Consider the following 27,446-nt stretch of genomic DNA (forward strand, 5'->3'; position numbering starts at 1 on the left):
CCCCTAAAGGACAGTAGCGGCCACGCTCATTCTGTGAGGAGTCCATTCATGTTGTGCATGTGTCGTTTAAAAACGTACAAAACATCACTTTGTAAAACCTTTCACAGCTCTTGTATGCACAAACATTTGACATCCAGCATCATGATATTGTGTAACATAAGTCAGTGTACTGCATTAAGTTTATGATTGCTTAAATAAAAAAAACCTTCAACATAGCACTAAGTAAATACAACAAACACATGTACCATGTAGCCAAAAAAAAAAAAAAAAAAAAAAAACTTATATAACCCAATATGTTCCTACTGAAACACATTGTGTTGTAAAATGATCTGTAATAGCCTCTCTGTAGAGCATCTTCAAAAATGCATCATCAGATGTACATTTCATCTGGAGTGTTTCCATCAGCAGGCTCTAAGCAAACCATCTGAATAGTATTGCACTAGTATTGCACTCCTCTCTGGTAGACAGCACAGGAACTAACTACAACTGTGTAATGCACCCTATAATCTTTCTTGAACAAAATGAAATGCTTTGACAGGGATATTGTGCAACATTACTGTTATGCAAGGCAGATTTGCAATGAAAATGATAGTGCAAAACTTTAAAAAGTTTACTTGTTTAATCAGAAAAATGTATCTAGGTGGTATCAATAGAACAAATAAGTATGCATTTAAATGCAGGTATTTGTAATAATATCTGTGCTCTTCTGTTCAGTATTCAAGCATAAAATATACATGGAACAATGCTGGTTGAAAAGCTTCGGTCAAAATTGTGTATTGTCTTGACATTTGTTTCTTTGGCACTAATGGTCAGTAAGACAACGATTTTACCTTAAAATCAGACTAAGATTTAACAGGTTGGCGCTATAGGGTTAATAAATTCAGTACCGAGTGTGAACTGACGTTTAAAAACGTTTCAACAACAAAAACCCACTGCTAGAACACAGAATCTGGATACGGTTCCTTCATACTACAAAAACCCTGTTATGTTAAATAAACAATTAAAACTCCTTTAAACAAATCTCCTTGAGCAAAAGTGACAAGTCAAAAGTATAGTGAATGGACAGCATATTTTTTAAGGCACAACGATTTAGATGTGTTCGGTAGTGATCATTTCAACAGCTGCTTGGTTTAAGAGCCAACATAAATAGATAGCAAATAATAAACCCCCTGTTGTCACAAAAATCTGCTATTTTTTAGTTGGTTTAAATAGTTTTTAGTCCTTTTTCTGGTACCGACAGCATTTTTGATGTATTCAGCATCGTGACTCCACAGACCACCTACTAGTAAAGCATCAGCCCAATGGACGAAAACTGTTTATCGCCCCTTAGTCATTTCTCAATCTTCAAGGTTAGATTTTAAGTACTGTTGCCTTGTTCCTGTTCAAACAGCAGCAAGGCGAGCTGAGAGCGTGATCCAAGGCTGTCGAGGGTGCTCTGCACACACCTCTGGTAAATATCTTCACTTAGACGAGGATTACATGGCTGGTAGCTGTATTTCTGATGCAGGGCCGGCTCCACTGCTCGGAAAACATGGAGGCCAGAGTATTTGACGAACATTTCATATATATCCAGGTTCTCCAGGATCTCCTCGTTCTCCTGGACATCCGAAGACATGCGCGTCCGGGTCGTCATGTAGTCAGAGTTGTAAAAACATGCTTCGGTGAAGGAACTGCGATCGAAGTGGCCAGCCTCTTTGACCAAATCCAATGTATTGGGAAGAGGCTGGTAATGATAAGCAATGTCAGGATTGTAGTATTGGAAATGGATGGGAAAGAACACCTGCCAGTTGTTGATGGAGTTCATCCGACAGCGATTGAGGAACTCGGAGTTGATGCTGGTTTTCACGGTGGCGATGAAGAACAACGTGTCAACCGGGTGCTTCTTGGAGATGATGTCCATAAATTTGATTTGAGAGGGACTTTCGCTTTTAACACTGATCCAGGGGATTTTGACCGTAGGATAACGGTGCTCGCAAGCATTGATTTGGGCTTTGACACTGGCGAAGATGTCATTCTGGTTGACTTGTTGGGCCTCAATTGGATCGTAAATAAAGAGAAACGTCAAGATGGCATTCTCACTGGTTTCGAAGGCGTTTGCGGCGTACACTTCCAAAAACTGTTGAACATCCTCTCGGTCTTGAAGAGTGACGGGTAAGATGATGTGGACTCTAGTTGCTTCTGTAACATAAGGCATGGGGATGATCTCAATACGACTGAGAGGCCTAACCAGGTGGACCCTCTTGGTGATAGAGCGACTGTGTCCTTTCTGGTTAACCACCTCCAGCTGTAGGTCCAGGGTGTACTCCATCCCTCTGGTGGGGTCAAAGCGCCTGTATCCATTAATAAGCTGCTGCTTCTTCAGGTGCAGAACCGGCTTGTACTTCTTGTTCAGCTCACCCATAGCCGTCTCAATGACGTCGGCTACGTCCAGTTTATCGATTCCACGGAGCTCGCACTTCGGAGAACCATCAGTGCAGGAGTACACCTGATCTTCGGTGAAGTAATCCCACCGCAGAACCTCGAAACGTGTTTTGGGCTCAAAGGGTGGATTGATTCCTACTGGCCACAAGGCACTACGGTTGCCCTCAAAAGCCACCACACTCACATTTCTTATTTCCGCCTGTTAAACAAAGAGGTGTGGGAGACCATTAAGCATTTTAAGGTATTTGATGAGCAGGTTACTACCTCCATTTGAAAATCTGTAATGCTGCACTTTACCAGAGCACTTTGAAAATGAAGAAAGGATTTTTTAGCAATTGTATAACACCCTTACAAAAGAGCACATTATGAATCATAGAACAAACAGTGGTTTCTTTTGACCTTTTGTGCACTTAGTTTGGCATTGGTACTAGTCAGCACAGGTTTAGCATATAAGTGTACCTGCAGTTTTTCGATCTCCTCGTATGTCTTCTGCAGCTCGATCTCAGTGAAGTGTTTGTGAAGTCTGTACATCTGCTCAGGATCAGACACTGGGTGGACGGTCAGTGCATTATTAAACTGCACATTATCTTCTTTACTAGGGTCAGAATTTTTTCCCATTTCATAATAATAATACTTCTCCCCCTGAAAAAACAAAAAAAAAAAATGTAAAAAAGTATGGTTAGTGAGACGTTTTTATTTCAAATGTCAATTAGTGTGCAGTTTAATTGTGCATGGTCATTGCTCCTATTTTTACATTTAAAACATCTAAAGATAGATAGATAGATAGATAGATAGATAGATAGATAGATAGATAGATAGATAGATAGATAGATAGATAGATAGATAGATAGATAGATAGATAGATAGATAGATAGATAGATAGATAGATAGATAGATAGATAGATAGATAGATCAGGGTATCTGCACACTTTTTAAAGTCAAATTTAAGGCTTTTTAAGACCTTTTTAAGACCTGAAGAAATCAAAATTAATACCTTACATTAGGGGTGCGCAATATTGAAAAAAAAATGTCACAATATTTTCAAAGTTTTGTTGATGATAATTAGATGATATTTTACTGATTGTGTTTGTGTACTGGTACCATGGCTGGTTTAGGCCTGTTGTTGACAGCTGACTCACGAAGATATTCATATTTTTCATATTCTATGCAGTGGTCAGTTCACAGCAGTGAAAGGAATTAACATTTTTTTATTAAAGGGCAATATTTGCAACCTTAAATTGAGTTCCAGGTTTAAAAAAACTTTTTTTTTTTTTTTTTTTACTTAGAGGTATGCATCACCTTTTATGTCAAATTCTAACATTCAAATTAAATTATATTAGAATAATAACACAATACCACTGTTACCAGTTATATTAAATCATTAAATCAAAATCCATCTTTGCAGTGCAGAGGAGACACAGAAGCAGCATCAGAACTGGCATTAATATATTTATACTCCATTTACAATTGCATAAATAAAGCTATGATATATTCAATTCTTTCAATTCTTAATTCAATATTTAAATATGAACTGATTTCTAATTGTAACATTTTAATTACAGGGTACTTTAAATGTGAAACTAAACCCGCCAGTAGGTGGCGGCAAGTCACTGTCTCAGGGAGTCATTCATTCAAACGATTTGTTCAAACGGCTGATTCATTCAGGAACTGCAAGTGATTGTTCATTGAATCGTTAAAATGATTCGTTCAAAACGCGGATTTCAGTCAAGAAATCATCGCTGTCTTTTGCATTGAGACTGTGCTACGGTTTCATTTTGAAATTCTCGTCAGCGAAATAAAGGGAAAACAAACAATATTGACAATATTGTTTATAAAATGTAACAATGTTAATTTAACTGTTATATAAAATAAATATCATATTTGCTATTGTGCACGGGAAAACAGCCCTCTTGCTGATGTAATATTGAATGATAACAACATATGATATATAAAATACAAAAACTTTATACGTCTATTAGGGAACATACCTATAACTGCACTGACACATCACGCAGTGAAAGCAAGCATGAGAGACAAATGCGATGTCAGCTCGCAGTGCGCCCTCGTACATAGTTAACGTTAAAGTAAAACAATGATTACAATATCATAATAGACAATACACATCGCACACCACTACACACATAAAGAATGAACTTACAATTGAACTGAAATTAACCAGCTTTCTTCTCCTCTCCTGCTGTTTCGCGTGCAGGAGACAGACGTAATGCTGGCACCAATGTGACGCGAAATGTCACGTGAACGAGCAAATCCACAAAGAACGAATAGTAAATAAAAAAGTACGCTAATTAGATAGTTTTAATTTGGAAAACATTTAGATATGTCTAACTCAAATTGCCATTGAAAATTTAAGACCTTTCATAAGTCAAAATAGGATGGATGGATGGATGGATGGATGGATGGATGGATGGATGGATGGATGGTCAAAATTAAGCCCTTTTTAAGATTACGAATTTCAATTGTATAGTACACCCCATCAAACTGAACTGAATAATCCTCCTTACATATTATTCATGTTATGAATTAAGAATTTTAAATGAGTAAAAAAAATAGAGCTTAATAAAACAATTAGTATAAATCTTAATGGAACAAGGGAATGGACCATTTCAGTTTATGTGATTCATATTAATAAATGTAATATATATATATATATACTCACCGGCCACTTTATTAGGTACACCTGTCCAACTGCTCGTTAACACTTAATTTCTAAGCAGCCAATCACATGGCGGCAACTCAGTGCATTTAGGCATGTAGACATGGTCAAGACAATCTCCTGCAGTTCAAACCGAGCATCAGTATGGGGAAGAAAGGTGATTTGAGTGACTTTGAACGTGGCATGATTGTTGGTGCCAGAAGGGCTGGTCTGAGTATTTCAGAAACTGCTAATCTACTGGGATTTTCACGCACAACCATCTCTAGGGTTTACAGAGAATGGTCCGAAAAAGAAAAAACATCCAGTGAGCGGCAGTTCTGTGGGCGGAAATGCCTTGTTGATGCCAGAGGTCAGAGGTCAGAGGAGAATGGCCAGACTGGTTCGAGCTGATAGAAGGGCAACAGTGACTGAAATAACCACTCGTTACAACCGAGGTATGCAGCAAAGCATTTGTGAAGCCACAACACGCACAACCTTGAGGCGGATGGGCTACAACAGCAGAAGACTCCACCGGGTACCACTCATCTCCACTACAAATAGGAAAAAGAGGCTACAATTTGCAAGAGCTCACCAAAATTGAACAGTTGAAGACTGGAAAAATGTTGCCTGGTCTGATGAGTCTCGATTTCTGTTGAGACATTCAGATGTTAGAGTCAGAATTTGGCGTAAACAGAATGAGAACATGGAACCTTCATGCCTTGTTACCACTGTGCAGGCTGGTGGTGGTGGTGTAATGGTGTGGGGGATGTTTTCCTGGCACACTTTAGGCCCCTTAGTGCCAATTGGGCATCGTTTAAATGCCACGGCCTACCTGAGCATTGTTTCTGACCATGTCCATCCCTTTATGGCCACCATGTACCCATCCTCTGATGGCTACTTCCACCATGTCACAAAGCTCTAATCATTTCAAATTGGTTTCTTGAACATGACAATGAGTTCACTGTACTAAAATGGCCTCCACAGTCACCAGATCTCAACCCAATAGAGCATCTTTGGGATGTGGTGGAACGGGAGATTCGCATCATGGATGTGCAGCCGACAAATCTGCGGCAACTGTGTGATGCCATCATGTCAATATGGACCAAACTCCCTGAGGAATGCTTCCAGCACCTTGTTGAATCTATGCCACGAAGAATTGAGGCAGTTCTGAAGGCAAAAGGGGGTCCAACCCGTTACTAGCATGGGGTACCTAATAAAGTGGCCGGTGAGTGTATATATATATATTTTTTTTTACATATTTGAATCTGCCATTTATCAGCCAGAACATAAAAATAATTGTTGGCTTATCTGTATCAGCCAGCATTTAATATTGGTTTATTCTTTTGGAAATCATAGTTCAGAGGAGGTAATTCTTCGGAACACTTGCTCCAGGTCGCAACAAATTATGTTTAAGCAAAGTAAATGCTTCCAATTTTGACCCTGCAAGAGCTCTGCTCTAAACAGATGTAGGAGGCATTACAATGATGTGCTGAAAGACAGGACGTGCTTTGACGGTAAAGGCAGAGGTGGATTAATAACTGGATGAAATGCCAAAATGGAGACAGTACATCATGTTTAGTGTGTCTGATTCACTGACTCTATCCCCCAGTAGCTCCACACAGACTTTCAGACATCTAATGCTCCTCTGATGGATTAATACAGGTATCTGTACCTGTTTCAAGAACAGATTAACCAGAGGACCTCAGACCCCTCCAAACAAAAGTGTGACATATGGTTCAGTCTCTAAAGGTGAAATTCAATTTAAGAGCTGTGATTCTGTCTGGGCCAAAGGTGAAATGGTAGACAAACATGAAACAAATGATTAGCTTAAATTCTTATGCTTATTTGCGATTAACAATAAAAAAAAGTTGCCAGTATTGATAATATGACTCTGAAACTAGAAAGTTTAGAAGAAAACTGTCATACATTTCAGAGTCCAATACAAATATTAGCAGCTGTATATACAAGCTAAATGAAAGACCGGAGAAAGACCACTGTAGCATTAAAGAGAAGGCGAAATAAGAGGTTTACAGAACTACTTGAACCACAAAAAAGAAAAAGTGTGAGGTCTATGCAAGGCCTGGATTAAAGGCATTTAGTCCATTTCTGGGCAACTGACATAAACTGTTTTATGTGGCTCTAGAATGTATAGCTCATACAGACAAGGAATTAAATACACTAGACAATTTCCAGAACAAAATTTAATTTTGATATTTTAGTGTGGGATTCAAGTAAAAAAAAAAAAAAAAAAAGGCCAGAGATTGCATTAAAGAAAATGTTATTAAAAAGCTGCATTTACATTTATATAAAATTCACACACAAAATTTGTATGATACTTTAAAATAATTGTATCTGCCTGTTAAGTGTTTTTTTTAATTATTATTATTGTTGAGAAGTGGTCAAGGGGTGGGATTTGATTTCTGTTGCATTTGAATATTTTGCATACCATATGATTTAGGGTATTTGTAGTAAAAATTGGTAGGGAAACCATATTAACAACCCACAATGGATAGTTGAAAAGTTATTTCTGTATTAAAAAAAAATAGAAATCAAATACATTTAGAAAACAATAATTATTGCCAGAGCAGATGTAATAAAAATGTATTAAAAATACTGTTGTAGTAGATTATTCTCACAAAGCACATGCATATATTCTTTATCATGCTTTACATTTCCTGTAGTCCTTTATAACTTAAGTAAAAGAAGCAAAAACAAAGTGTAAGGCAGTGCTGCACAATATCTAGGTGCGCACTGGCCTGTGGGGTGCAGACACTAAGAACCTGAGCCAATTAGACCGCATAAAGAGAAAAGTGAATCTAATCTGATCAAGCTATTAAAAGAATAAGAGAAAACACTAAGCCACAATTTGCACCATTCTAAACGAAATCACAGCCACATGAACAACTTAATACTTAAACCAAAAAAACAAGTAAAATGTATAAATATGTACAAGTGAATGTTGGCATTTATAAAACAGGCCTTATGGATCAATAGTCAGAAGTATTTGTATTGCATTTAATCATTATTTAAAATGTCTGGTCAAGTGGAAAGAGCCAAGCTAAATAGAGTGTTTAGTTAAGGATGCTTAAACATTTCTACTAGAAACTTGATAGATGATTTTTTTTTTTTTTTTGCTATGCAATTGATGAGTGCAATTAATGAATTGTGTAATTAATATGTGTGTGTTATTAAAGAGCACCAACATGATATGCATTGTTTGAATTTCATAACAAAATGGACAGAATTTTTAAGTTGAGACTGCTTCATATTAAAAGATGGCAGGCACGCAATAAATTCTTAAAAGATTTGAGATTCAAAAAAACATATTATTAGAGATTAAAATCAAGAAATTAATATTGTCAATCCCGAGCTAGCATCTGTTGTAGCTTATCCACGTTGTGTGCATGAAATAAGACGCTGAACAGTCAAACAATGAGGAAAACAAATCAGAGAAGAGCGAATTAAACATCTGTTTCGGTCAGTGAATTCCGCCCTCAAAACCATTTTGGCCTGAAAAAGAAAATAGCTGTTTCGGCAGACGAAATTTTAGTGCATCCCTATTTTAGACTCTTTCTTGCCCTCTCTTTGTGGGCACTGCTTAATTCCCAGACAGGCTCTGGGCAAACAGGGATCTGTAGATGCAGAAACAGTCACTGACTTGCATCACTCTAACCCAGAGAGAAAGACAAGAGAACTGAAACTGAATGTGGTGTGTTGAGAGTCCCAACCTCTCCCCACAGGAGTCAGAAGAGACAGACTGCAAAATCTAAAATGTATTTCAGGTAAGAAAAGTCATGATGCCATATTACCATTGCAAAAAAAAACATTCCGAACGAGTTCTGTTTTGTACTGTTTCTATGCTTGAAGACGGTGGGAAGAGCAACTGGAGAACATGTCTTGAATTTAATTCCAGCAGTTACTGGCAGAAGACCTGGATAGAGGTGAAACTTCAGATGTTGAGATGACTGACAGACTAAAGCAGCAGACTGGAGACCTTCCCTTTAATTGCTGAGAACAGCAGCCTGTTTCAAAGGAGACATCTGAATCTTGTCTTAGGTTGTTGCATACGTACGCTGAGTTGAAAGGCAGTGAGATTTAGTTTCATCAAGAATAAGGCTCCGCTGGGTCCCTTGCAGTAATACTGAGACACACTACTAGTATAAAGCTGTCTGTCATCAAATACAGCAGGTTTACCACAGGGAGTCTGACTCTCTTCGATCAAGGCCACAGAGATGAAAATTACAGACACTGATAGCTCATTCAAATAATCTGGAGTTGAAAATATGCCAAGCATTTTTTTTTTTTACACAAAAGCATTTCCAATAACACCAAGGTCTAGTATCTCCACAGACATGTATCTAACAAACATAATTATGATTATGTGTGGAACAAAAACAATGATAATACTCATAATTAGATCCCTCTGTGGCTTCTTAACTTGTAAAATTCCCTAAACACCACCATTACACTTAATTGTATGATTAGCATATGGTGCTCCAAGAAATGTCATTAAGTGTGTTTAAATGCACTTAAAGGCTTTGATTTGAGCTGCACTAAACAAAATGTATTTTTAAAATGTCACGTAAATGCTTTAGTTTTAGTCAGAGCCATAGAGAGAAAGAGTTGCGACACGCTTTGATGTCGCCGCGACGGCTGTCACGTGGTTCGTGTAAGGCCCAATAGTTGACAACTTAGATAAGTTTTAGGCTATATTTTTGGAGGGAAAAGCTTAATGTTCATGTTCGCATGGGTAGTAGCACTGGCTTTAGCGGCTCTAACTTAACTTTTCCATGTCATTCATCTGATGATGGACGTCTCATGATATTTATTTTAGCACAACTGGGCTGTATTAGGCTATTGATTCCCGTGATCTTGCTTATAAATTCCGATTCAGCCATTAGCCTATACCTTCGTGATCACGCAAAGAGGTCTGCAGTGGCGGTCCGTTCAGAACTCCAACCAACATAAAATATAAATAATTACGCTGTGCATGTACAAATGAATGATTTAGGAGGGAAATAGACTGCTCCCATAACGTAGAAAGCAACGACTATATACAGCAATGTTCGGTAAATATTCAACCGAAAAATATTCTTCATAAAATTAAACCGGAGAGATAGTTAATGAGTGAATTAAAGCTGCAGTCCGTAGCTTTTTTAAGTTAAAAATAATCCAAAATAATTATATTAAAAAAAACGTATTCTGCCAGTGGTCAAAACTATCTGCTTGCCATAGCTAGATTCAAAACGGTTAGCTTGTAATAATGATTTTAATTCCAGTGGTACTGGTGGGTTTCCGCGGGAAATTCGAGCATGTCTTTGCGTCATTACGTCACATCTGTACACATAAAGGAGTCTCGGCTAGCCGGCTATACTGCGCGTGACGAGATGTTTAGATGTATAGGCTTTTCTCGCAGCACTTTACATAATTAAACTTATGGCATCCAGAAAGATCCAAACAACAATCATCAGTGTCAACTGGAGATTCAGCAGTTATAAAACCCAAAAGACTTCGTACTTCGGATTTAAGGTGGCTAGAGAAAGAGAAAGAAACCGTCTCATGCGAACACAGGGATTTAAACATCGGCGGGGCTTTTGAAAAGTGCGTGAACTCCGTGTTTTGAAGGGGTTCAAAACGGAAGAAGAGACGGCTTTTTTCTGCTGAACAAGTAAGTTAAGACATTTCAATAGTTCAATCGTGTAACAGCACGTTTTCTTAATTCACACAGTTATGGAGTTTCCTTTGTTGTGCCTTTCTCGTTTTGCTATTGATGATAATTCCGCGAATCACTGCAGTTACAGATTTCGAACAGAGATGGCGACAAAGAGGAAAAGCTACGGACTGCAGCTTTAACTATGTTCCTAAATACATAAGCACATATATGCATAACCCTAACCCATTTAAATAAATGAATTGTGTGTGTGTGTGTGTGTGTGTATATATATATAATATTATATATAGACTATATATATATATATATATATATATATATTAGGGCTGGGCAAGTTAACGCCTTATTATCGCGTTAACGCATTTATTAATTAATGCCGACAATTTTTTATCGCACGTTAACGCAGTTTTTTTATTTTTTTATTTTGAAAGTCCGTTGCACACTGGCTCTGAATAGGACATAGGCCTACAGTCAAACCATGGATCACAGGAGGGGTGGGATGTTGGTCAGCCAGCAAATAACCCACCCAAACCAGCAGTGGAGAGAGGCTTTGGCAGGTTCTCTCAGGTGAACAGAAAGGGAGACAGCGCTCCGCGAGTGAATGACAGGCGCTCTATGGATAGTAACCATTGCAACGGCTTCTGTGCGCTACGCAGCTGTAGTCTTTTTAACTTAAATTAAAATTATACATAACTTTACCTGAGGTGCCTGCGTGTAGTTTAGCGGGGATGCTCTGCCATGTGAATTCCCTTCTGTTGATGACGTCCTGATAACTATTTATTTAAATATTGGAAACTCACAAACAGCGAGCCGAGGATCAGTCTCTCTTCCAATGATTTGTACTGCGCGTCGTGTACAAAAAGTTGTAGACAATCAAAGTCCTTTTAGACAATTCAACTTCGGCAACGGGCGGGCGCGTGCGTGAGACGAGCGCGTGAGGCGAGCATGACCGCAACAGTTTCACAGAACGCACCCGCTTGTCGCTGCACCTTGTGCTCGACCAATTCACCTCACTCTAAAAGGCTGATTTATACTTCTGTGTCGGACTTACGCTATACACTACGCGTTGGTTGGTTTTACTTCTGCATCGTTGTCCGCGTTGACGCGCAATTACACATGCAGAGGGAGAGCATGTGAAACCCGTGGAGCGGTTCTAGCAATCACAGCACTTGCGGTACGCGTAGAATTGACGCGTTGTTACATTTTTGGAGAGGTGCACGTCAGGGTACGACGTAAGTTCGACGCAGAAGTATAAATTGGGCTTTACCTCTGTTTAATGCAATCTAGTGTACGTGGGAAACCATGGCATGACCAAACCTAAGCTACTATCAGCAGTGCTTTAAGTGGCCCAAAAGAGGTGGCGGTACTCTATTATTATTTATTTATTTATTTTTTGCTGACTCCCCTCCTCCGCTGAGGTAACAACAACAATATTGAAGGGGTTTTATATAAACAGCAGTCAACAGACGACCTTATAAAAAATAATAAATCCTTTTATTAGTTTGTGGATTTGCTTTAGCTAGAAAGAGTTACTGAACATAAATAAAATGTGCAAAATGGTATTGAAAAAATACCCTTAGAAAGAGCTACAGTAGAAAGAGCTACTGAACAAATAAAATGTACAAAATGTGGATATGAATCCAACTGGAAAAACTTGTGAAAAGATATATTTTGATTAGTCAAATAGCAAATAGCATATAATGAAGCTCTATAGCCATCTAGTGGTTAAATTGATTTTTCTTTTATTTTAAAACTGCATTTTCCAAAAAATGGCCACAAATCTTACATTAAACCATGTAAAATTATCCATGCTATCTCCATGAATGAAAGTTAGAAATCTGGGTCTTTTATAAAGTGAATTTGACATAAAATGCTGTTTTTTTGTTGTTGTAAAAAGCCTTTTAAAATAAATATTTATTTATTTATAGAAATTTAAAAGATATCATAAATCCTCCAAAAACTGCACAAATGTTGAGTAAAAACATTAATAAACAGAGTAAAATTACATTTGTAAAAAAAAAAACTTTTATTCTGTTACAAAATTAAATGTTATTGTCTGGGGTATAGAGCATCACAGTCCCGCCCACAGCCCGAGAGAGCTTCGGTGCCGGAAGTAAATTTCCCATTCATTTCTCCCATTGATGTTTTGGAAAAACCGTATCTAAAGAGTTTTAGAGCATGTCTGAGGATAACCAGCTACGGCTGAACTCATAAGCATACAACATATTATTTCGAGTGAAAAAAACGAAGAGAAAATCCAAATAAAATCAAAGGTACAAGACTGTGTACATATTTTCATTTCCGAGCGAAGGAACTACTCATCCAATAAACCACCGCGCCTCACTGAAGTCGACTGAAGCCACAACCGCGAAAAAACCTTTTGAGCGACTTCCAAATCTGACGACGGCCACGCAAACTTTTTCCTCCAGTGAATTTTATATAGTGAATGTGCAGGGAAACTCCTTTTCTGATTCTGATTTAATGAAGCTTATATGTAAAACACATTGAGCATCTGGCTCGCTCATAGGCTGTACTGTGGCAACTGCACATCCAATGGCGCGGGCGCCTCTGACGTGCGACCAATGAGCTAGCCCTACGTCATTACACGATCTTCAGTCTTCACGGACCTTCGCGGGGTTTAACCAGACAGTTACACAGCACGCACTGTGATACTCTATTTGTATTTTAACCGAGCAGCTAACACTGACAGCGGCAAAAGCGAGTGATGTAGTCTCTGCTCTCGGTGGGACGAATTAGGAGGCGTGCATTGTGAAGGGAGCTCTGAAAAGCGGCAGCGCAGCCAAAGGATTAAAACAGTGCAAATGAGCGTACCGGTGCGCTAAAAGCACGTTCTGGGCGCACGGAGAGGTGGCGGTACGCTCAAGAGCTATATTTGGAAGTAGTAGGGAGGTTAAGCCCAAAAAATAGGCCTTTGACTTCAAGTCATGATGCAAAGGTCTCCTTTGGTATGGAAGTACCTTAGGGTCATACAAATAAATTTATCCTAAGACACAAGTGAGATCACACTTTGTATCAGAAATAAACATGTTTTTTCAAAAATGGCCGCCAATGCGCCGAAAATACTCTAGAGCCCATATCTTTGCTTCTGTTATCGCTATAATGACAAATTTGGTGTCAAAGTGTACATTCTTGGGGTCAAGGAATCCAATAAAATTGGTTTCAAGTTTAAAAAAATAATAATTTTCCCCATACCATGACAATTGGGGGTAAATATGCACATTTCACATAAAAATTGTCATCAGAGTGACTTTACTTATCTTTTCGTTCAAAAACTTTAATTTTGTATTTAAGCAGTGCAGCTACTTCTGTACATTACATTTGTCCTAAGTAGCATGAGATTTCGACCAGTCAGGAGTAGCCTATAGCATATCAGTTCCTGCAACAACACATCCCATCTGCACCAGGAGCTGTGACAGCTGTTGAAGGTCAGAGGTGACAGGTTAACACTTTGAGGTTCGTATGACTTTCTCATTAAATAATTTTTTTTTTTTAATGTTAGATAACTAATAAATAGCTAGCTAGTTGACTATGGAAAAAAAAACCTTAGAGGGAAAACCTCTTTTCTCGAGAATACTGAAGCCAAAAATTATCCTTATAATTTGTATTAATTTAAAACACACTTGCTGCAGCTAGCAGACCTAGGCGAGGCAGCTCGCGCGCCTATTGGATGCTATGCGGCAACTGCTGCAACCTATCGAGGCACTGCTCGTGACGTAAGCACCAATGAGTGGGCGAATGGGCGTGGCTTATGCCTATATAAGCCAGAGCTCGATAAGATGCTCCTTGGTTTTCATCGACTGAAGCGAAACCAGATGGTAGCACAAGCACGGCAGGGTTACGCAACACTCATTCCCTCTTCTAGAGAGAACCGAGGTTACGTTAGTAACCGTGACGTTCTCTTACGAGAGTACTCTCGTGTTGCGTAAGCTAGCTTACGCTACGGGAATCCAATTTAAAACGCCGTGCGTGCTAAATCTACCACAACACTGACCCAAGGGCGAGCGCCCTGAGTTCATATGATATGGGGATATAAAAAGCCGACATTGGGAATGGGCTTAATAAGAATGATATAAGGTAAACGTGGTTACCTTAAATGCATAGAGGGTGCTTAACACGGTATAACAGTCAGGGGAGGCAATAGCCTGCCTGAACTGAAAACTTTGCAGTCCGCGGAACCGAGTCCGGCAGAACTGAGCGGATAAACTAAACTGACAACAGTCTAGCTTGGAGCGCGGGAACTTCCAGGTTATAGAACCCTATAAATGTAGATAGAGAGGCCCAGCCTGCCGCCATACAGATATCGTGAAGGGAAATCCCACTGGACCAGGCCCATGAAGAGGCATGCCTCTAGTGGAATGAGCTCTGACGCCCAGAGGGCAACGAAGGCTCTTAGATGTATAAGCCAGTGAGATAGCGTCCACTTTCCACCTGGAAAGGCTATGTTTCGAGGCAGCTAGACCTTTAGATCGGCCACCAAACGAAACAAATAGCTGTCCTGACCGTCTGAAAGCAGCCGAACGTTCCAAGGGCCCTAACCAGGCAAAGGAGATTCACGTCAGACTCGCTGTCAGATCCGAAGAGAGAATGTCAGATTGAAGAGGCGGTGGTACCAGTACCAGTCGGTCGCCTTCCAAGGTTTCAGAGCTGCGACGCATTTCTGATTGACCCTGAGGCGAAACAGATCGGAGGCCCAAGCTTGAGACGGCACTCGTGCTTTCAGCCACCACTGCAGTGGGCGCATGCGAAGCAGACCCAGCTGGAGTACTGATGATGATGAGGCCATGAGGCCCAGCATCTTCTGAAATCTCTTGAGCGGGACTATAGTGCCGCAATGTTCAGTATGCGCTCTGGCGATAGTCGCGCTGTCATTGACAGCGAGTTCAGCTCTGTGCCCAGAAAGGATATTTCCTGGCTCTTCGCCCAATTGACTGTGAGACCAAGATTCTCGAGGTGTTCGAGTAATATGGTCCTGTGTTCTATGAGCTCTGAATGAGATCGAGCTAGAATCAGCCAATCGTCCAAATAGTTCAAAGCTGGCATTCCCTGAAGTTTCAGGGGCGCGAGAGCCGCGTCCATGTACATCATAATATACAGGATGCCAGGGACAGGCCGAACGGTAGGACTGTGTATTGATATGCCTGGCCCTCGAAGGTGAATCTCAAAAATCGCCTGTGACGAGAGAATGTCAGACTCGCTGTCAGATCCACAGAGACTTGTGCTCTGAAAGGAGTGGCAAGTACTTTGGGGACATAATCATGTCTTGGTTTGAGGATGACCTTGGAGTCATTAGGCCCAAACTCAAGGCACGACGCACTAACAGAAAGTGCGTGTAAGTCACCCACCAGCTTGACTGAGGCGATAGCCACCAGAAAGGCGGTTTTCAATGAGAGATACTTAAGGTCCACAGACTGTAGAGGTTCGAAAGGGGCACCCTTCATGGCCTCCAGGACCAAGGAAAGGTCCGAGGGGGGGCGAGGAGGGTTCATCCTTCTAGCTCCCCTGAGGAAGCGGACTACAAGGTCGTTCCTACCCAGTGACTGGCCATGCGAATGTTTGACAAACGCAGCAATAGCCGCCACATATACCTTGAGCATGGATGGGGATCTACCCTTATCCAAGAGCTCCTGTAGGAAGGAGAGAACCTCCGACACCCCACAATCTTGTGGATCCAGGTTGCGAGCTGAGCACCAACCTGAGAACACTGACCACTTGGAACCATAAAGCCATCTAGTAGAGGGCGCTCTAGCTTGCGTAATCGTGTTTAACACTCCGTCGGGGAGACTGATGGGTACCCGTTGATGGCCCACACATGCAGAGCCCAAAGCTCGGGTCGTGGGTGCCAAATCGTACCCCCGGCCTGTGAGAGGAGATCTCTCCTCAATGGGACAGGCCACGGAGGCAAGCTCTGAAGCTGCATCAGCTCCAGAAACCAAACTTGGTTCGGCCAGAACGGAGCTACTAGAAGTACACAGGAACCGTTCTCCCTTATAGGCTTGATTACCTGTGGTAACAGCATGATCAGAGGGAAAGCATAGAGAGGGCGGCTGGGCCAGTGATGGGCAGCCCAGCCGCCAGTGATGGGCTGGGCCAGTGATGGGTGCTGAACCCATACAAGGATGCGTTCTGCCAGTGCATGAAGGTTCCGTGATCTCAGACTGCCCTGGCGATTTATGTAGGAAACCACCGACATGTTGTCCGTGCGGACAAGGACATGGTGGCCCTTTAGAAGGGGAAGGAAGAACCGCAAGGCGTTCTCGACCGCCTTCATCTCTAGACAGTTTATGTGCAAGCTCTTTTCTTGGCTTGACCACAGGCCAAAAGTCGGTCTGCCCTCATAGAGGGCGCCCCAGCCCGAATTGGAGGCGTCTGTCGAAACCACTATCAGTTTAGAGATTACTCCCAGGTTTACACCTGTCTGATACCAGTCGACCGCCTTCCAGGGCTCCAGAGCTGTGACACAGTTCTGAGTTACCTTGAGACGTAAACGACCGGATGCCCATGCTCGACGCAGGACCCACGTCTTCAGCCAGTGCTGTAAAGGGCGCATGCGAAGCAGACCTAAACGAAGAAATTATTAAGTTGTGAATGGACTGTGTGTTTGGCATGCGTTTTTTAATAAAAAATTGCATACTTCACCTCCAATTGTCATGTTAAGGACAACATTATTGTTTTTTAGTCTTGGAACCTATTTTATTGGACTCCTTGACCACAAAAATGTACCCGTTGATACCAAATTTGTCATTATAGCTATGACAGAAGCAAAGATATGGGCCTCTCAAGTATGGTCGGCGGCCATTTTTAAAAAATGTGTGTATATAAGATACAAAATGTGATCTCACTTGTGTCTTAGGATAAATTTATTTCTATGGCCCTAAGGTACTTCCATACCAAAGGGGACCTTTGCATCATGACTTGAAGTCAAAAGTCACTTAACCTCCCTACTAAAGTGGCGGTACTGAGTACCGGTGCGTACCGGCCCACTTAAAGCACTGACTATCAGAGAAGTAATGTTGGTCGACTTATATCTCATGACCTCTGTCTACTACATCGACTGTTTCTGCTGCTAAAAGACACCTGTTGATACCTGTTAAGAAAAAAAAAACAAGAAAACTGGACTCGTTTTAACAAGCTAGATAAAAGGTAATGCCCTGGCAGTGGCAAATAGCTTTGTTTTAATATTTGATTACATTAATGTTTAAGTTGAGATTTACAATAAATATTTTATTGCTGTGTAAAGGGAATACTGCTGGTAAAAGCACCTTATTTGTTTAAAGTTTTTGCAAACCACATGTTATTACACTTTTGTGTATATAGCAGTACATTTAAATCAAAAGTGAGTAATACACTACTTTAGAATTCATTATTAAAGTTTGCGCGTAACAATGCGATTAATCACGATTAATCGCAAGAAAATCATGCGATTAATCGCGATAAAAAATTTTAATCGTTGCCCAGCACTGATATATATATATATATATATATATATATATATACATACATATAAAATATTATTAAAAATATTATATATTATATACATCAGGTTACCGTAAGTTAGCTAACGTTAGTTAAGTGTTGGTCACGTAAGCTATCGCTGCAATTAACCTATTATCTTCCAATAAACATTTACTAAAACTGGCTACATAAAATATAACTACAGACTAGATTCACGAGAGGTCGGCTAATGTGTGTAAAAGTAAAAAAATTCAGTAATTTCATTAATTTACCAGCGAGCGTACTTCGGAAGCACTGAAAATGAATGGGGTTCAATGCTGGAACTATCAGTGTTTGGAACTATTGGCTGCTCCACGACACGCGTTACTTCCGCATTCCAAAGTTCCTATGGCGGTCTATGGGAGTGTCGCAACTCTTTCTCTCTATGGCTCTGGTTTTAGTGAAATTGTATCAGGCCGTTTTTTTGTGTAAGTCTAACTAATAGAGCTGGATAATGAGATTGTAGCTCGGCCTCATCCAGCTTGTAAACACGTTAATCACACTACACTTGGCCTCGCGTATGCGCTTGCTACATGTGCGCTTGCTCTGAAAAACAGTGGTGACGTGCAGCATGTATCAAATCCTTTAGATATATCTGAGACTGAGTATGCATTATGTTGTGTATTTGTGGACAGAAAGAGGAAGATTGTAGCGAAGGGGGAACAAAGGGGGACATGTAGGGTCAAAGGTTACCCTTCTCCAGAACTCGACTCTCTCGTGAATGTGCGTACAGCCGTAAATATGGATGTTTTTCTTACAAAAACCTATTGCTTTGCTTCAGAAGGCATTTTTAACCCACTGGAGTCATATGGAATACTTTTATGATGAATGGATGCACTTTTTGGAGTTTCAAAAACGTACTAGGCACAATTTCATGCCATCACAAAGCTGGGAAAAGCCAGGATACTAGGCTAATTAATAACTTTGAGTTCGACTGAAAAAAGAAAGTCATATAAACCTAGGATGGCTTGAGGGTGAGTAAATCATGGGGTAATTTTCATTTTTGGGTGAACTATTCATTTAAATCACAGGTCTGAAACTACTCCACCACTCAAAAATTTGAGGTCAGTAGGATTTTAGTTTTTGAAAGAAATTATTTTTACTCAGCAAGGACATATTAAAGCTGCAGTCCACAGTTTTCCCTCTTTGTCGCCATCTCTGTTCGAAATCTGCAATTGCAGTTATTCGCGGAATTATCAACTTTACGTGAGTTGTACTTCGACACGGCACAGCACGGATGAACACAATGTTTGAGGAGAGTGTGCAGCTGTCAGTCACCGCGCCGGTGTGGATACTGGCATTCAGAATCACAGTTTATTCTTTTTGGAAGTATGAACAACATCTGAACAAGTAACATCCACTTTTGTTCTGGTTCTGACATTGCAGTAAATCGCGCTGATTAAATCTAAAAATCACTTATCATATCACGCAAAACCGTGCAAATTATTCTTTGTTCTCAACTTGTTAATGTTAACAACGTCAGCATTGCGTGACTACATGTAATGTCCTTCCGATATGTATCCTTGTTTTCGCATGGGTCCGGTTGCAGTCTCTTTTTCTCTGTAGCCACTCCGAACGAAGTCTTTTGCATTTTACACCGCGTGAATCTGTTGTCACTGGTGATTGTTGTTTGAACCTTTCTGGATCCGCCATCAAATTGATAAGTTTAATTATATCAAGTGCTGTGAGAAAAGGCTATAAATCTCCACCTCCAACATCCTAACACTCATAGCCTACTAGCCGAGACTCCTTCTTTATGTTTACAGATGTGACGTAATGACGCAAAGACATGCTAGAATCTCCCGCGGAAATCCACCAGTACCACTGGAATTAAAAACATTATTACAAGCTTACCGTTTTGAATCGAGCTAAGGCAAGCAGATAGTTTTGAACACTGGCTGGTTATGTATTTTCTCAAATATGTATTTTGCATAATTTTTAACCCCAAAAAAGCTACGGACTGCAGCTTTAATTAACTGAAAAAAAGAGAGTTATAATATTTATGTTACAAAAGATTTCGATTATTACAAATAAATGCAGTTCTTTTAATTTTTCTATTCATCAAAGAATCCTGAAATCACAATTTCCACAAAACTATTAAGCAGCACAACCGATTTCAACACTGATAATAATAAGAAATGTTTCTTGAGTAGAAAATCAGCATAGGATGATTTCCAAATGTGACACTGGAGACTGGAGTGATTTCCATTACACGAGAGTAGATGTTAAAACTTCATGCTGATTTGTACTCGGCTTTCGCCAAGATAAGCAACACTAAGACGTAGCTTTATAGTAAACTATGCTTCACCCATTTACGCTTCTTTCCATATGGTGGTGTGACTCCCCTTCTGTCCGGCGTTAACGACTGCAGTGTACTTGGCGCGTCAACACACACGACGGCTGCAACTACAGTGTGGTCTCCCTAGTGGACGCACGACAACCGTCTGGATTGAGCCAAGTAGGGGACATCTCTAGGGTCTTCAAGGGGGCACCTTCCGTCCTCAGTGTTTTGTCGACTAGCCCACGACACCTCAAGAGGGCTCGACAGTGACTCTGGCGTCCCAGAGTCACCCCCCTCCGTCCACCACTCAACTCAGCCCAGCTTACTGACCTCTACATCCCTCCTGCTGCTGAGACCTAACCACAATCTCTCCGCAACCCAACCATACGCGCCAACCCGTTTGACTAAGGCTGTCGAGCCCCACTGGTGCGTTAATATGCAGTTTCAGTGGCAACGGTTCCGTATGGCGTACCACCTACCGCAAAAACACAATATCTGCCCAACCACCCGTCATTCACGCAATATACACAGGAACGTAATGACTGTAAATACTATACAACCTATACAAATAAACCAACAGACTCTTCAAGTTTTCAAGAATTCTACGAAATCGTAGCGTGGCGGCCTGTACACAGCCAGCTAGAATCTTTCCGTCTCAACCACAGCCAGTTGCTGCTCCTTTCTGCTGCTTCAGATAAGTTCTTTACTGTGCGACGCAACTCTTGGCCACTGAATCCGACGTCTCTGAGGAACCGGGTTGTAGAGTGTGCCACAAAACCTCGACAACCCACTTCCACTGGATAAACCTGGACTCTTCATCCTCGCTGTTCTGCTTCAGTGGCCAGATGAGCATACTGCAGTTTCTTCCTCTCATATGCCTCATCTACCGCATTCTCCCATGGCACTGTTAACTCTATCAGTTGAACAATGCGTGCTGATCCAGACCACAAAACAATATCTGGTCGTAGGTTAGTGGTGGCAATCTCAGGTGGAAAAATAAGCCGTTGATCAAGATCAGCCAGCATCTTCCAGTCCCTAGCAGCTTCCAGTTGTCCTGGGCGAGAATTGGTGTTAGCACCTTTTCTTGGTGGTTGCTCGCCTGGGCGGAGGAATATTGTCTTCTGTGTGTAATGTTTTGCTAGAACAGGCGGCAACTTATTGGTCATACTACGCTTGCCTTCCAATGCTAAAGCCAAACATCGCAATACTTGGTCATGGCGCCAAGTAAACCGACCTTGGCTAAGAGCCACCTTACATCCTGTTAAAATGTGCCTTAATGTGGCAGGTGATGAACACAAAGGACAAGAGGGATCCTCTCCTACCCAGAGGTTTAGGTTCTGCGGTGATGGAAGAACATCATATGTTGACCTAATAAGGAAACTGATCCTACTCTCTTCCATTGACCAAAGGTCTTGCCAGCCCATTTTGCGTTGTTCCACACTCTCCCATCTCATCCACTCTCCCTGCTTGGCCTGGGAAATGGCCTTTATACACCTCATCCTCTCCTCCTGCTTTCGCACCTCGTTGACTACCAGCTTCCTCCTTTGAGCTGGGGCTGCCTTGTGCCATTTAGGAGGAGCTAAACTGAGCCCAAAACCCCCTCTTCCATGCTGTACCTGTCCCACGATATCCCCAATTTGAAGGTCAGCCTTTGCCTCTACTACAGATTTCTTTGCTGACCACTTTCTACCAGTTTTTAACACAGGGGCTGCCTCCCTTACACATTTGTCACGTGACTCTACTAAAGTCATTTCCAGTCTGACCTTGGCACACTTAATCTCCTCGGTTAAAGCAGAGACTGGCAGCTGCAATATTCCTTTAATATAAAGTCCCACTCTGCTGAGGCAGCGTGGAACTCCCAACCATTTCCTGATGTATGAACTTATTAACGCTTCCAGCTTATCCACTGTTGTCAAAGAAACCTCGTACACAGTCAGTGGCCACAGCAACCTTGGCAGTAGACCAAACTGAAAGCACCAGAGTTTTAGTTTGCCTGGTAGAGCACAGCTGTTTATGCTCTTCAACCCTTCCACTGCTTGTCGTCTAACTTCGTACCATCTCCCAAGACTCTTCACTGGCTTCTCAGAAACTGTTGGTATTGCCTCACCATTAATGAAGAATGTTTTATCTACTACCTTTCCTTTAACTATCGAGATGCTCCTTGATTTAGAGGGCTTAAATTGCATTCGTGCCCATTCAATATTATCTGGAATGTTTAGTAATGAGTAATGATGCTGAAAATTAAACTTTGACATCACAGGAATAAATTACATTTTAAATTTAAAGTTTCTAATGTTGTTTATATGTCTTTGTGGTGTTTTAATATGCTTTAATACAAACCATGAGCAAATTCATCGGTCAACACCATTGCTGAGTATTTTCTCCCTAAAACTGCAGTTTACCAAAGACTAGTCTCAGCCTCAGACGTCACACCCACAAACTGTTGGCTGAATGTCTGATGGTACACAAAATGGGAAACACTAAAGGAGTTTTGATGTCATCATCTTATTGGTTGAATTCAACAGGATTTCCTGGAGACATCTGATATGTGTTCTTTAATGGTTCATCTAGAAACAAAGAAATTGTAACGCCAAACCCCCTCATAGAAGAAGGAAGCCGTGGTGTTTACAACTGTGACAATGAGCGCTTATAGGGATCAACTAAACGCTGTTTTTTTTTTTTTTTTTAAATATGTGAAGTTTGCGGTGCCACTGTTGCAGTTAACTTGCACAATGTTCTTGAATGAATAATTTATTAGATGCATGCCAGTCTGTTATTGTAGGGACGTCAAATGAAAATGTTCACACCTTCACACCCCTAAACATTCCATGGAAAAGAACGAACTGTGACTGATTGCTTTATATGACAGTCAGACGTTGTTGGCCAGTCCTTGGCCAATGAAAGCTGCAATGCAGTCCAGACCTTCTGCCGTCAGTCTGAAGGTCTGGCTACGCGAGACTAACCAAAAACAGTCTCAAAAACGTGTTTTGAAACCGCCCCTGTTCCCTACATAGACATCAGCATTCATATCCAAACTAGACATCACTACCGTAGACAACAGTGTTTATATCCAAACTATACACTTTGATGATTTTAATAATTTTTAAAGACTGTTTGTGAAGCTGTTTCATCCCTCCCCTACACGACAACTGTTCTCTCTGGATCAGCGGCAGCACCAACGCAGATTTGAATGTCTGCTATGATCGTACAAGTCTAAGGTTAAATAGACAAAGGTTTAATAGCCAAATCGTTGTCATTTAGGAATCAGATCGCATGGGTGTTTGAAACGAGATCACAATCTCTTAATGATTAATCGTGCAGCTCTAAGACATGCTGAAACTATTTACATAGGCCTATCTGTAAACTTCCACTAAAAGCAGGACTTCTCTCACCTCAAATTCTTCCACGCAATTCGTATCAGCATAGTCAATGATGCATCGCCCAAGCCACTCGTCATGTCTGGCGCTGAGGATGTCATTCCTGCAGTTCTCCAGGAAGGGCTGGAGTCTTAACAGAAGACTGCGGGACAGCAGGTATCCAAACCCCCCATAGCAATACCTCCCCTGCATCTCACCTCCGATGAACTCTTCTGGGCTGCCCATGTAAAGCACCCGGTCCATACTCAAGTGTTCCACCAGAGCCTTGATACGATCCGCCTGCGTGTACGTGTCATCCTGGGCGAGGTAGAACCAGTCGTACTCTGTGATGTAATGTTCTAGAATGTACTTGATGGTCTGGAACATGTTCCAGATGAGGCGTTCATCACCATGGGTGACCACAATCATCCCGTGGGTTATCTTGTGGCTTCGTGTGCCAGTGAAGAACACAACATTGTCCAGATGATGGCTTATGGTGCGGTTGACGGCCACACCCAGAGTGTTGATGGTGTTTTTGGATGTGAGTACTCCCACGAAAAGACGCTCTCGAATTCCCAGCTCTGTGCTGATGTATTTCGCCCTGTGGAAACAGACAGACAATTACAATTTATAACTCATGATTGTTTAACTCAGGACTGTAACTTTGTCATTGCAATGATTAACCACACCCATCATGGAAGACTGTTTCCAGTAAAAAAAAAAAAAAAAAACTGGTCATTTCAAAGATTTCATTTGCATGTTATAAAGATACAAGATATTACAAAATATATATTGTCACAATTATAAGAAAAAGTTGCATTGAAAACATTGTTGCTATTGTTAATTAAAACTAAAATTGACAGTAAAACTATTAAAAAATATATATATATTTATATTTTTGGAAATTACATTTAAATTCCAAAAAAAACAGACTGGGAGTGGAAAGTTCTGTGCGTGATCTGCTGATGACGCACAAATTAAAAAAAAAAAAACGCAGCCGGATAATTTCCGTAATGACCAAAGCAATCTACCAATAGCAGAGCAGAGGTTTAAATAATGGAATTGACTAGAGTACACCTTAGTAAATCACCTTGCATAAATCATTTAAATACTCTCCTCCCATACATGTTGCGTCTGAACGGGAAACTTACAAATGCATTTGCAATAATGTCAGTAGATGATGTAGTTGACAGACGTTTTTTAACAGCAAAAGTGTGTTTGCGCTGGCACAAACTGTTTGTAAATCTGGGGCCAGAATTTTATTTTATTTTTTGAGATTTTTCAGATTTGTGATATTCAGATTTGTGAAGCCTATAGAGAATATTCGGTCTCATGTTAAATTCAAAGGAATTGGGATACATTTTTCTACTCAAGAAGTGTTAGAATCCATTAACATTGAGTGGAACAACATTGACTTTTCTTCCTTTAAAAAGCTGTCTCCAAGTTGGTGAAGGCTATTCTAGTAACTTTATCTACAGTATTTGTGCAATTCTTGATAATTTCCAGACCAGTGATTAAAATGGTTAAGACCATTAAAAGACCACTAAATATTTTGCCATTTTTGGATTGGCCCATTTTATTTGCCCAAGAGTTTGTATACTGGGTGTGAGCCTGAAAACAAATGTTTCAGATCAATTTAGCAGTCAACTATCAGGATGCAGCTTTGTAAACCAGTGCTGGGAGAAAGAGGTTAGTATGAGGTCAACGTGAACTGATAACCAAAGACAACTGACCCTTTCATGTTATGGGATTAGTTAACAAAAGTACTATCTGTAGCCTTCCTAATTTACCTCAGAGTATTGTAAGCGTTGACTAAAATGGAGAAATTAGCACCATGGGAGCCACCCTTAAGGATTATAGAGTTCCCAATGGGACATATCAACAGTTACAGTATAAACCTGGCACAGGCCTGTGTCATCTCATTCCCATGAACAAATATTGAAATACTTCTTAGTGTTTGAAATGCCACTGAGTCATTGCCAATCTTGTTGCAGAATTCTTTAAATAGCAAAAGCAAATATTTGACTTAGGGCCTATCTGTAATTGTCAAAGCCTAAACCACCAGCATTGAAGTGTAGAGTTTAAGTCACATTACTAAAAGCTGAAGGCCAACTCAAAGCTTTAGTAGTAGTATTTTGTGTTTTGTCTTCATTATGAAAAATAGATCTTTAACAACTTAAATCACTTATCTTGCCAAAATGTCATTAGCTGTTATGCTAGTAGCTACTAACATGAATAGTGTAAAGATTTTAAGGCTATGTTGCAAAATACAATTTTAATCTCAATGTTCTTTAATTTTGAGGAAATCATAAACATGACTGATTTACGAAAATAATAACCAAGATTAACTTCATGAAAACAGCCTTTTCCAGCATAAGTAAACAACAACACCAAGAACAGAGAAGCTTGCATAGCCTACATAACTTATTATTATTCACAGCTGTCCTTCAGAATAATAATTAATTACTAAACTTACACGTTGACCTTAACCCAAGTACTCTATCCCCTAAGTGGGCTATTTTAGATGTTTATTAAGACATATGTTTTATGTCACCAATAGAGGATTTGATTGTGTTTGGGGACATTTAGAGAATTTGAGTCTCTATTAGTAGGCTATACTAGTATACACAAGGGTGTTTTTAAATTAAACAAGGCAAGTTAGGCCTACATCAGGAATGCCTGTTCAAAAATACATCGACTGGCCTAGATTATTCACTATGTTGTTTTAACCTGGGATGTTGTTTTTGGTGTGAAACACAATATAAAAGATAGATGAAGCAGGCTGAACGGTCTGTCTACCTGAAAAGTTTCTTGGACTGAGTCTGTTTCACTGGTTTATATGGGATTATTCTCGGCTGGAAATCCTCCTCCTCCTCCTCCTCACCATCACTCCCAGGGGAAATAGAGTTTGGTCTCCGAGCTCCTTTCAGACTTCCATCCTGGGATAAAACGATTCCTTCATCTCCTATGGCATTATCACAGCTTTCCTCGACCCAGCTCACACTCAGCAAACTCAGAGTAAATCCCAGAGAGATCCCGATAATAACCGGGCCGATCGGCCTTAACAGACTGATCAACATAGAAAACCTCATTGTACTCCGACTTCTAGAGCAGTACACACCTCCTTTAAGCGCGACCTTCTGAACAGAGTAGGGCACATTAAGAAAGCGGTTCGACTACAAACGGAAACGTATTGGTTGTATTCCTGTATCACCTTCCTCCAAATTATTGAGACATTCGTACGTGTCAGTGGCTCTGTCGCTCCTCCCTGAGGAAATCGAACACCCCGCCCACAAGATCAAACGTCATTACAAAGAGCCTGGGCATCCTCTTAATGGGCGGGGCTCATATTTATGTAGGCGGGCGTTTCCGCTCGAAGCCCAATAACATTTAAAGCTACTGTCTCTTTGTAATGACCATAGACAGTAAAAGAAATGGACAGAGCGATCTCATTGGAACTCAGTTGAAGCCCACTTTTAGCGATTTTTGAGAACTTCCGTTCCTGACGCGCAGACTCAATCCGACTCAAACTAAGCTTGATGACGTGAGCAA

The 27,446-nt window shown here is 40.6% G+C and overlaps 1 protein-coding gene across 1 annotated transcript; it reads right to left on the reverse strand.

Moving 5' to 3' along the window:
- Nucleotides 1–911: 911 nt before the first annotated feature.
- chpfa (chondroitin polymerizing factor a) lies at nucleotides 912–26,992 on the reverse strand. Its single transcript, XM_056241819.1, has 4 exons — nucleotides 26,694–26,992; nucleotides 23,931–24,495; nucleotides 2,881–3,063; nucleotides 912–2,620 (listed from the first exon to the last, which is right to left on the reverse strand). The coding sequence occupies exons 1-4, from the start codon at nucleotides 26,984–26,986 to the stop codon at nucleotides 1,358–1,360; spliced, it is 2,304 nt and encodes a 767-aa protein (XP_056097794.1). The 5' UTR covers nucleotides 26,987–26,992; the 3' UTR covers nucleotides 912–1,357.
- Between the last annotated feature and the right edge of the window lie 454 nt (nucleotides 26,993–27,446).

This window comes from Rhinichthys klamathensis, unplaced genomic scaffold (genome assembly GCF_029890125.1).
Source record: "Rhinichthys klamathensis goyatoka isolate OS25496 unplaced genomic scaffold, OSU_Roscu_1.1 h1tg000021l_1, whole genome shotgun sequence".
Classification (NCBI taxonomy): domain Eukaryota; kingdom Metazoa; phylum Chordata; class Actinopteri; order Cypriniformes; family Leuciscidae; genus Rhinichthys; species Rhinichthys klamathensis.

Bases quoted from the DNA above. Each gene is read 5' to 3' on its own strand.
- chpfa (XM_056241819.1), bottom strand. From the start codon at position 26,986: ATGAGGTTTTCTATGTTGATCAGTCTGTTAAGGCCGATCGGCCCGGTT. The intron at 24,496-26,693 runs GTAGACAGACCG...CTGTTTCCACAG, and splicing joins CAGTCCAAGAAACTTTTCAG to GGCGAAATACATCAGCACAG. The intron at 3,064-23,930 runs GTGAGAGAAGTC...TTGTTTTTTCAG, and splicing joins ATTGCGTGGAAGAATTTGAG to GGGGAGAAGTATTATTATTA.